Consider the following 12,294-nt stretch of genomic DNA (forward strand, 5'->3'; position numbering starts at 1 on the left):
GGGCTACAGTCCATAGAGCTGCAAAGAGTCAGACACAACTGAAGCGACTGAGAGAACGAACGCATGCATGTGTGCACACGCACACACACACACACACACAAAGCTAAAGAAGGTTAAAATAATGTGTTCTGGTGACTTTTTTTTTCCAACGTTTTTTCTCTTTATTAGCTCTTGTTTGGAATGATCTTGGATGCACTGACTGTCAAAGATGATGAGCAGCTAAAAATTGCCCTCCACACTAAATTTTGGCTAACTTTAAATAGATCTTGCCAGAAAAAGGTTTTAATAGCAAATGACAAAGGATCAATAACAGATTTAAAAAAAAAAAACTTCAGGTAATATTCTCCTTAAAAATTAAAAAGAAAGGTCGGTGACAGAAATACCTTAAGAAGAAAAACGCTGAGAACAAAAGCACTGAATCCACATGTACTTTAAATGTTTTAAAGAAAGGACGCACCTTATCATCAAATATGTATGGAAGAAAACGAGACATAAGCTATTTAGAATTTACTTTGGATACAATTATACAATTCCACGGTCTTACATTTGCCATCAACTGGTCTCCCAACATCCCATTTTCTATCACAATCACCAGAAGCAACAGAGCCTCCAAAGGGTTAAAAGAGGGGGACTATCAGCCCCCAGCCATGTGTTCAGCTCACTGGACTAATCTCCCTGTCTCTTTGTGTTTACAGGATTTTATTTGCATAGAACTGCAGGAGCTCTGGATGGTAGGGGCTCAGCTGCCGGCAGAGTTTAAGGTTCCTTTGACCCTCCTCATTCTGGAAGCTGTAGTCCTTGGTTGTCTCCGATATGGAGAACAGGCTCAAAATGTTGTTTTGCAAGCCTTGGCCACCTGGGGATTCCTGTCCTGTAAGTGGAACAGGAGGGAGTCCCAAGTCAGATTCACCTGACGGGTGAAGAACCTCCTCCATTTCCGTCCAGCAAGGGTAACCAGTTGTCCAAATAAGACAAAGGTCAATTATCTCAGGCTGTCATTCTCGTCATCAAGCAAAGCCCTGGTCTGGAGGATGATGTCTAAGAAGAAGGAGCTCAGGCCTTTCCCCTGCATCTTGCCTAGGATGATGGTGTCAGGATCTTCATGCTCTGGTGGATGACTTCAGAACTCACCAGGTCATACAGACCATGCACCAGCAGGTCTAGAACAATCTTCTTATACATTCTTGCCTTGTCTGGGGTCTCACAGGTCATGATTCCCAGGCCTCTCATCGCCATATAACACTTTTTAACACTGGGGTCCCAGGCTGTCTCTGCCAAGATGAAAAACACATTCTTCAGAGGTTCCTGCTTCTGGAGCCTCAGATTCCAAGAGACCTTGGAAAAGAAAGAGATCATTGATGTCCTTTTCTTCTTGAGCTGGGTGGCGGAGCTGGAAAGGGGCTGGCCCCTTATTCTTCTCCTTGTTTGGTCCATGGAATTGCGGTCACTTGGTGATGCGGCAGGTGTGGCCAGAGCACAGGTCACCATGCGGCACACAAAGGTGCTGTTCCCCAGGTAGCAGCCAGATAGGATGACTTGGCTCAATTTTCTCAGCCGTGAATTCCTGAGCAGGGTGATGAGGCTTCCTCCTCAGAACTCATCCTAGTGAAAGAAGTGATCACTTCCAGGAACATTGCTGTCCTTTAAACAAGCTCGGGGCTGGCCATCAGTTGCATTTTGCCCTTGAAGATGAGAAATAGAGCAGATTGGAGTTTTATCACGAGTGGGAAATACATAAGTGAAGTCGCTCAGTCATGTCTGACTCTTTGCGACCTCACGGACTGTAGCCCACAAGGCTCCTCTGTCCACAGGATTCTCCAGGCAAGAGTACCAGAGTGGGTTGCCATTTCTTTCTCCAGAGGATCTTCCCAACCCAGGGATCAAACCTGGGTTTCCTGCATTTTAGGCAGACACTCTACCATCTGACCCACCAGGGAAGTCCCTAGTAAGACCTTTTTCGGCTAACTGTCCCTGATAGTTGCCAGAGATTCATTACAGGCCATGCTGTTTTACAAACTTTGAAAATTCTCATGTTAGTTTCCTGTTTCTCCAAGGGCCCAGGGAGAGAGCCTCTGGTGACTATTTTTAATGATTCCTCAGAGACCAAGTATGACTGTTTTTAACAGAAAAATAGTACAAAAAGATTGCTAGCTACACATGCTTTTATAATTCTGGCTTCTGGATTAAAGTGAACCTACATGTAAATATGGTTCTGCACTTAAACTTCCTTTCCCTCTACATAATGTTCACTCAACACATATTCCCCTGCCAGGTACTGTTGTAAACACAGGATAGAGTATCTTGCTGCAGAGAATATAACAAATGAGGGTAGGGCGAGGGGGAACTTATGAGGTTGATCCAAGGCAATGAATGCTGCAAGTGTTAGTCACTCAGTTGTTTCTGACTCTTTGCAACCCTAAGGACTGTAGCCTGCCAGGCTCCTCTGCCCATGTAATTTCCCAGGCAAGAATACTGGAGTGGGTTGCCACAGTGAACTTAATGTGGTTTTATCTTTGATACCAGCTTCATGGGTTCCCTGGTGGCTCAGATGGTAAAGGGTCTGCCTGCAATGCAGGAGACCTGGGTTCGATCCCTGGGTCAGGAAGATCCCCTGGAGAAGGAAATGGCAACCCACTCCAGTATTTTTGCCTGGAAAATTCCAAAGACTGAGGAGACTGGTAGGCTACAGTCCATAGGCTTGCAAAGAGTCTGACACGACTGAGCGATTTCACTTTCATGGTTTGTAGATTCATTTTCATGGCAGTGTCTCTTTCCCTACACTAACCTGTAACATCAGGAACTCATGCTGTTTGTCTGTCCAGGCCCATGACTCTGCCCCACCCCACCCAGTCATTTCTCAACATCCTACGCTCTCTAAAATCTCATTACTATTTTGTGCTATCAAACTAATCTGCCCTCTGTCCAGGTTAGTAAGACTTTTTTCAAAATTGTGAATCATTTTTAGTTGGTCTTTTCTCCAGTCTCCTCTTCACCACACTACACATTCACCAGGACCCACTACTGGCAGCATGGACCGCTAACGAGGCAGATCTATCTGGATAAAAGTGAAAACATGCTTTCTGGAAATGATTCACTTTCACTAACAAGTCCACCCCTAGACATTGATTAAGCTTGCATTCTATTTGAAGTCTTATGAAATGAGCAGGGGATGCAAAGTCAAAGAAATGCAGCTGCTCTAGGAAGCTCACATTCTTAGAGGGGAGACACCTGCTAAACAAGCATGATCAGTCCTGCATGCTGGTCCAGGGCTGGCTTGCCTTCTGAGGCCCCTCCATGTTCTCTTCTATAGCACATTTGCCAAGACCTGCAGCATGTAGTTCTCTGGACGCTGTGTCAGCTGGCTTTATGCTAGATTCAGCCAAAGGAAGGTGCTGTGATTGGAAGGCATGAAAAAGGGATGAAAAATTAATGACTGAAAACAGAGGCATGGAGAAATTAATAGCTTGCTAGGAGAACACAGTAGGTTATAAAGACCAAGTGAAAACTTGAACCAGTCAATAAAGAGAACTCTTTCCACTTTTCCTATGTTTAACACAGTCATCTAATACCACCAACTGCCACTTTGCAGAGATGTGAGGACCTGGGACAGGGACAGACTGACAGGTAAGTTCTGAAGAGATGTCCAGACCTAGAGAAGATCTTAGAACATGGCAAAAGGAGGAGAGAAGTTGCCAGTGTGATTTTCTGTGGGGTGTATTAAAGTAGTCAAAGAATGAGATAGAGAAAGGGAATTTGGGTAGAGGCAATAATGGAAAAGATGGGGTAAGTTGGAAGGAAGTGGCAAATTCAAGGTTTTTAGGGTTTATCCAGGGTAGAGGCAAGGAAGACTTAAGGAAGGGAAAGCACAAAAGAGGAGTGGTGTACAAATACTCCCAAGGTCCTCCTAAGAGCTGGGAGATGCTATCAGCTTCACGCCCCAGGTAGAGCCCCTGGGAGCGCTTCCTGTCATGCCCTTATGCTCACTGTGGGACTCAGCTGCAGGGACTCACTGTTGGACTCACTGCTGGACTCAGTCCCAACTCAGGTGTGGGACTCAGTTGCAGGGCAGACCCTTTCCTATGAGTTTATATGTATTAACAGCCCTCATTGCAAGTGATGAACCTACAAAATAAAGCAAAGGCATTATGTGGGGTAACATAGAAACTAAAAAGACAACTAAGACTTCGTCTTTTTAGAGCTTAGGCATTAGTTGAAGAGGAACTATGAAATAAACGTGGGTAGAATAATAAGTGCTTGTCTGTTTTTCAAATACTGGCATTGTTGTAGTACCCTTGTCTCTTCTCATTGCCTTGCTTTTATTTCCCAGAGTATTTATTCTCCTCCCCACCTTACTCCTTGATCAGATGTTAGAAATGGATAGATCTATAGAAAAAAAGGTAGTATCTAAACAAATGAGATCAAGTTAAACTTAAAAGCTTTTGCGCAGCAAAGAAAACCTTTGACAAAGTGAAGACAAACCGCCAAATGTGAGAAAAACATTTGCAACTGATATGACTAATAAGGGACTAATATCCAAAATACATAAACACCACATATAACTCAACAATAGCAACAAAAAAAATCAATTAAAAATGGACAAAGATACAAATAGATATTTCTCCAAAGAAAATATATAGATGGTAAACAAGCACATGAAAAGATGCCCGTCATCACTAATCATTAGGGAAATGCAAAGCAAAACCACAGTGAGGTATCGCCCCACACTGGTCAAAATGGCTATCCCCCAAAAGATGGCAAATAACAACTGTTGGTGTGGACGTGGAGAAAAGGGAACCTTGGTACACTGTTAATGGGAATGTAAGTTGGTGCAGCCACTGTGGAAAATAGTATGGAGGTTTCTCAAAAAACAGAGCTACCATATGATCCAGCAGTTCCACTCCTGGGTAAAGGAAGAAAAGGAAAACACTAGTTCAAAAAGAAACATGCACCCAGTGTTCTCAGAAGCACCCTTTACAGTGGCCATGGCATGGAAGCAACCTAAGTGTCCACCAGCAGATGACTGGCTTCAGCAGAGGCGGTATATATATACAGTGGAATATTACTTGGACATAAAACATGATGGAATTCTGCCACCTGCAATAAATGTGGATGGATCTAGTGAGTATTATGTTTAGTGAAATAAGTCAGATGGAGCAAGACAGAGAATCTATATTATCACTTTTATGTGGAATCTAAAAAATAAATGTATTTAACAAAACAGAAACTGACTCACAGAGAACAAACTTGTGGTTATCAGTGAAGAGAGGATATGGGGAGGTGCAAAATAGGGGTACAGGATTAAGAGATACAAACTTATGTATAAAATAGGTAACCAACAAGGATATATTGTACAGCACAAGGGAATATAGCCACTATTTTGAACTTTAAATGGAGTACAGCCTGTTAAAATGGTGACTCACTAGGTTGTACACCTGAATTAATACTGTAAATCAACTAGACTTAAAAAAAAGAAAATAGAGAGTATATGGATCAAGATAGTTCTGACTGATTAACATATAATTAAACATGAAAGAAAGGAAAATTGTACATACTTATGTGTAATATCAAATACAACCATGCAAATGAATAGACCCATATTTATGTGAGAATCATGCTATCAAACTGAGAAGAATACAACAGACACACTACAAATTTCTGCTGCTGCTGCTGCTTAGTCGCTTTAGTCGTGTCTGACTCTGTGCGACCCCATAGACAGCAGCCCCCCAGGCTCCACAGTCCCTGGGATTCTCCAGGCAAGAACACTGGAGTGGGTTGCCATTTCCTTCTCCAATGCATGAAAGTGAAAGTGAAGTCGCTCAGTCATGTCCGACTCTTCGCGACCCCATGGACTGCAGCCCACCAGGCTCCTCCGTCCATTCTACATGTATACAATTCTACAAATATACAAGTAAAATGTATCAAAATATGCAGCTCTGGCTGTGCAAAATACCTTCTTTGAGGAAGGAGATTTGAGTTGCACAAAACAAGCTGAAGTGTCATGATGAGCCTGCTGGCTGGGCATCAGGCACAGCAGGCCAAACACTAAGAGCCCAGTTTCCTCCTTCTCCCCTAGGTCCCCTAGAGACTACAAGGAAGACACAAGAGTGGCTTGATACAGAGGGCTGTGCTCCAGGACTGCTTCTGCTGGCTGTTACATCAGTAGCTGTAACAAGCAGTGGGCTTCCCAGGTGGCATGGCAGTAAAGAATCCGCCGGCCAATAAAAGAGAAGCAAGCGACGTGGATTCGATCACTGGGTTGGGAAGATTCTCCTTGAGGAGGAAATGGCAACCCACTCCAGTATTCTTGCCTGGAGAATCCCATGGACAGAGGAGCCTGGCTGGCCACAGTCCATGAGATCACAAAGAATGGGAAATGACTGAGTATGGATCAAGCAGTTAAGAAAAACAATTCCAGAAAAATCTTGAATCATCCAGGACTTTTCAGTACCTTCTATGTGCCAGATAATGTGCCGGGCACTGGGGATATGAATGCAAAGCAAGTTAGTTATGGTCCTGTTTTTAAAGGAGAATGAAGAAACTGAAGTTTAGAGAAATTATAGTTTGGAACTTGCCAGAAATCACACAGCTTGTCAAAGTGGAGGCAAGATTCACACCAGTGTCTGACCTTTAAAACTCATTCCCTCAACCGCTATCCTAGACTGTTCTCATTCCCTTTTTCACTCTGAAATGTTATCTCTTGTAAATTTCAGGGCAACAATTTACATGGGGCAGATCATCCAGCATCTAAGGACTATTTCTTTAAACATGAACTGGAGAGACCCTGGAATTGTACATAGTCGCAATTTCGTCGTAACTGATGAACAGTGTGGGGCTGGGTCTGCCAAGCCCTGGCTTGACTGGATGAGTCAGCCCGAGGCTGTCCCACGAAAGCCAGCAATTCTGCAGTGACTTTCCCCATATGGATGGCCCCCCTTAGTCAGCTCTGAGAATGCAGAGGGAGGTCTGGCTTGGCGTTGCAGCAGCAGACTGAGTGGACAAAGGCCTGGGATGGACACAGATGCCCCAGCAATTGTACTGAGCCTATTTCCTGTCATTTCAACCCAGTGTCATGTATTATTCAACTCAGAGTGTATTTTGGAGATTCAATTTGCAGGGTATATGACACACATAGTAAATTGCTGTGTATTATCTCAGTTCATTTGCTGGAGGACAGGTGTTCACATCACAAGAACCAACAGCCCCATCCACAGTAATTGGTGCCTTGGCTGCCAGTCTGAGCCTAGAGGGCAGGGATTAAAAGTGCATGAGAATGAACTAATAATAATTTCCACATGTGGCCCAGTGTGTTTTACTGGAGGCTTCCAAAGAACATTTTAGGCATTCATTCATCCTCACTACCACGCTGCCTGGGCTTGCCATGACTCTCCTGCCAAAGCCAGAAAAACAAAAGCAAAGGAGGGCAGACTCAAGTTCACAGAGGAAAACAATGGCAGGATGGGGATTACACACTCTGGAGGCATAAGTCCTTGTTCTCTCTCCTTGGAATCTCACCGCTTCCATTTTCCTCTCATTTGTTATTCAGTGTCTTAGCCAGTGTATTAGTAGGAACCCAGACGGGTGAATTCAACTGTGTTCAGGTTAATTAATTTCAAAACGTTTACAAGCCTGCATACTGCACTAAATCACACTCAACACAAATGAAAACAAACAACAACAACAACAATATATATATATAGTTCTCATAATAGCTACCATATGTTTCAAATGTGTGTAGCATACAAACAATAATTACAAGTCACTGAATACACTTTCAGTAACAGGCAGGTTGTGTGGCTAAGTATTTCTGCATGAACGGAGTCAGTCTGGGTAGAAGGTAAAGATTTGTGTGAAGCCAAGAAATTCCAGAGCCTAGGTGTTATCTTAACTACATATCTCATGTCATTTCAGAACATTTTGCATGCTAAATTCACTTAAAAATATGGAATTAGAAAACCTTGTCCTTGTGGGTTTTACTAATAATGAGCAGGGAGAAAAATGGAACTTTTGCCCTGGAGCTCTGGTGAAAAGACATAATTAAAAATACTGCACTGGAAAAAAAATGATTTTTACTTCCCAGGTGGCATTTGGTTTCTGCATACTCACAAATAGCCATCTATAACAAAACCAACACACTCAATTAAGCTCCTTCCACTTAAAACAAATGCAGTTTTCTTTATCACCAGTTGAGAGGTTCCAAAGAAAAATTGAATAAATGGAAAAACAGATTGACTGCCATCTTCTCTTTCCAAGGGTAAGATGTACAGACATGAAATAATTTCAGTTTTCTAACCTCTGGGAAATTAAATTTGACCAATAACATGATGAAGATATACAAAATTATAACCCACAGTCATACAGGCCATACATGGTACAATTTCAGTGCATCTCAACATACCCAAGACTCAAAATGGAAACCCTGGATTTGAGCAAGTAGTCCCTATTTTGAGAAAATAAAATGCCTTTTATATTAAATCCAATTTATCTGGATAACTGGTCCAGCATAAGTAGAGTATAAAATTATCTAAAAACCCTTCCTAGGGAGCAAGCAGTTGTTAGCTTTTGTTTGACACAGATATCAATTTATAATTTACCATCTCTCCCATCATAACATTTTCAATATAGTTCTCATCTTAGTCCAAAATGAAAGTAGAAAGAAAGGAAAAGGAATCCTCAAACTAGCGCCACAGGGTGGAAAGACATTGGTCATCAGAAAAATCTAGAAAGGTATGATTCTTCCTTTTTTTTTTTTTTTTAATTTTCATGATTCTCTAATTTGCTACAAGTTCTTGGATTTCATAACATGGAGAGGCGTGACCACCCTATTTAATGAGCTTCCTCCAAAGTCAAGTTCTATAGTGGAGTAGAATGAAGCTCTATTTGCAGAGTAATTCACATCTGTAGGCCTGGGGCCAGATTGCTAAGGGGAACAAAAAAGGAGTCAAGCCAGAACTCCGTGTCTCTCTAGCCTCATGCTCTGTTCTAGTAACTGCTTTATTCTGGAGACATATAGGTCCCATGTTGGCCCCCACCTACTGTACTTTTTGATGTCTCAGACCATCCCTTGAAATTCAGCATGCCTACCTTTCTCATTGCCTTGCCCCAGTCCCCTACCAGGACCTGCCTGGTTCCTGGATCACAGCCTCTCTTTTGTCACCATAATCTCTGGCTCCATCCAGCCTACCGACACCTGCATTTGTCATCAGAGAAGCCAATTCCCCAGCACCAGAAAGAGGAACAATCAGGAATACCAAAGCAAGTAGCTGAAGGAATCTGTTTATAGTTACCATATTATCATTAATGTTAATTTCTAACCTTTCTTCCATTTTGTCTTTGCCTTCATCCCACTTTTTGGCGCCTGGAACAAAGGTGATTGTTGAATCTGTTGAATCCATTTCCTGGCTGCATGTGTCTTTTTGTTGGTCCCCTTCTCTTCTACTCATGAACACATTTATCTTCTACTCATTAAGTCAGCTGGCATGAGTTTGCAAGCATATGTTCACTGGAAGAAATTTAAATGATTGTGACCTTAAACTCAAGAGAAAAAAAAAAAACCCTGCTCATTTAAAAAATTTTAACATATTTAGTGTGCTAAATGCCTAATAGGTTATCTGAACACCAGATACGTCTTTAAGCACTTTAAAACTAAGACATTTCAAATGGATTTTGATGGTTTCTATTTCCATTAAGAACAGAAGATTGCCTGGTTACATGCTTGTCATATCTAGAACAGTGCCGGTACATAAAATGCTCTAGATAAATACTTGTTGAATGAATAAATTTGATAAATAAAATGGTCTGGATGGCAGATTTCCTCTCATTTTTTTCCTCTTGCATTCACCACTGTATGAGCCAGAGTTTTCCTTACAAAGATGCTGATTATCAAATGAATAAATTGATAAATGATATGATCTGAAATATATCCAAACAATTGTATGTAAGCATAAAAATTGTAGCGGGAAACAGAGCCTAGTATGAACAGTAGTTATATCTGTGTTCCATGATTATATCTTTTTCTTCAATTTTTCTGAAATTAAAATAGATAACTAATTTATATCACAAAAGTCACTGTACTCTTAATAAAAATAATTTAACAAGTAGCAAATTTAAATATAAATTTTATTTTCATCCCAAGCCCTACTCTCCAAAGATGAATGTCATTAATACTTTGGCATGAATTCACATGCACAAAAAATATATACACATAAAATGGCTCTGTCATACTATATACACTACAGTGTAACTTGCTTTTTCATTCAATGATATGGTATGTGCATATGTATATTTTTTAAACTTTCTGGCTGTAATAAATGTACCATTTCAATTCAAACTTGTTCAATTATTTTCTTACATGGCATGCCTATGAACACACCTGTAATTCAAGACCATGACTTTACCCACCATCTTTACTGAGATGAGGGCTTCCCTGGAAGCTCAGCAGGGAAAGAATCTGCCTGCAATGCGGGAGACCTGCGCTCGATCCCTAGGTTGGGAAATCCCCTGGAGGAGGGCATGGCTACCCACTCTAGTATTCTGGCCTGGAGCATTCCATGGACTATTCCATGGGGTTGCAAAGGTTCAGACACACAACTGAGCAACTTTCACTTTCTTTCACTTTACTGAGATATAACTGCTATATAACATTGTGTACGTTTAAAGGGTATACTTAAATACTGCAAAACAATTACCACTGTAGCACCAGCTAATACTTCCATCATGCAACCATGTCAGCTATCTTATGTCTGTGTTGAAACAGTCTAGTTTTTCTTTGTTGATAATGTTATTACTGGTTGCTTTTCTCCTAAGAATATGCAATAATGTATGATCAAAACCATGCAAGAACCAGACCTTCACTTCCACATATAACTTCCAATCCAGAAGTTTCTAGGTGGTGTTAACCTGATATGGTTATGTTTGTTTTGCTTTTACTCAAATGTTTCTTTGAGTATTCATTTTTGGAAGGGTGGTATTGCAAATCAGTTTCCCTTAGTTATATGTGTTTACTTTTATGAGAACATAAAACCTATTCTTATTTTTATTTTCAGTTCAGTTCAGTCACACAGTTGTGTCCGACTCTTTGCGACCCCATGAATCGCAGCACGCCAGGCCTCCTGGTCCATCACAAACTCCCGGAGTTCACTCAGACTCACATCCATCGAGTCAGTGATGCCATCCAGCCATCTCATCCTCTGTCGTCCCCTTTTCCTCCTGCCCCTAATCCCTCCCAGCATCAGAGTCTTTTCCAATGAGTCAACTATTCACATGAGGTGGCCAAAGTACTGGAGTTTCAGCTTTAGCATCATTCCTTCCAAAGAAATCCCAGGGCTGATCTCCTTCAGAATGGACTGGTTGTATCTCCTTGCAGTCCAAGGGGGACTCTCAAGAGTCTTCTCCAACACCACAGTTCAAAAGCATCAATTCTTCAGTGCTCAGCTTTCTTCACAGTCCAACTCTCACATCCATACATGACCATTGGAAAAACCACAGCCTTGACTAGATGGACTTTTGTTGGCAAAGTAAAGTCTCTGCTTTTGAATATGCTATCTAGGTTGCTCATAACTTTTCTTCCAAGGAGTAAGCGTCTTTTAATTTCATGGCTGCAGTCACCATCTGCAGTGATTTTGGAGCCCCAAAAAAATAAAGTCTGACACTGTTTCCACTGTTTCCTCATCTATTTGCCATGAAGTGATGGGACCAGATGCCATGATCTTCGTTTTCTGAATGTTGAGCTTTAAGCCAACTTTTTTACTCTCCTCTTTTTCATTAAGAGGCTTTTGAGTTCCTCTTCACTTTTGCCATAAGGGTGGTGTCATTTACATATCTGAGTTTATTGATATTTTTATTTTAGTCCCTCCCAAAAGGCTATTATAATAATAAAAATATAAATGATACAGGCATGGAGAAGGAGAATGGAAGTGAGAGAGGAAAGAGGGAAATTAATATAAATTTGGAAAGAGGACTCAAAGAGACTGGGTAAACAATAGAAATCAGAGGATCTTGAATTTGAAAATGTCACAGACAATGCCTGGTGGCTCAGATGAGAAAGGATCTGCCCACAATGCAGGATACCCAGTTCCATTCCTGGGTCAGGAAGATCCCCTGGAGAAGGGAATGGGAACCCACTCCTGTATTCTTGCCTGGAGAATTCCATGGACAGAGGAGCCTGGTGGGCTATAGTCCTTGGGGCCACAAAGTGTCAGACACAACTGAGCGTCTAACCCCATTGACCTAGATGAAATCCATCAGCACTGACATTGATTAAGAAATCAGGAGAGGGGTCTTCTTCAAGGACAGAAA

General features: G+C 41.6%; 1 protein-coding gene and 1 pseudogene across 4 annotated transcripts in view; both read right to left on the reverse strand.

Annotated features, from left to right (window-relative positions):
- Positions 1 to 12,294, reverse strand: part of NOL4 (nucleolar protein 4) — a 563,001-nt gene that overhangs the window by 510,418 nt on the left and 40,289 nt on the right. The window contains exon 1 of one of the 4 annotated variants that reach the window (XM_006066107.4): positions 9,285 to 9,402. The exons of 1 other annotated variant lie outside the window; for it this stretch is intronic. Coding sequence is in view for 1 of the 3 variants with exons in the window: in XM_044934423.2 (XP_044790358.2) it covers positions 9,285 to 9,440 (156 nt within the window). In the remaining 2 variants the exon portion in view is untranslated. Of the gene's footprint in view, positions 1 to 9,284; positions 9,441 to 12,294 lie in introns of those variants that run through there. 2 more of the 4 variants (XM_044934423.2, XM_044934425.2) reach the window with 2 other exon arrangements.
- On the reverse strand, positions 493 to 9,451 carry LOC102396510 (annotated as a pseudogene).

This window comes from Bubalus bubalis, chromosome 22 (genome assembly GCF_019923935.1).
Source record: "Bubalus bubalis isolate 160015118507 breed Murrah chromosome 22, NDDB_SH_1, whole genome shotgun sequence".
In the NCBI taxonomy this organism is placed as follows: Eukaryota; Metazoa; Chordata; class Mammalia; order Artiodactyla; family Bovidae; genus Bubalus; species Bubalus bubalis.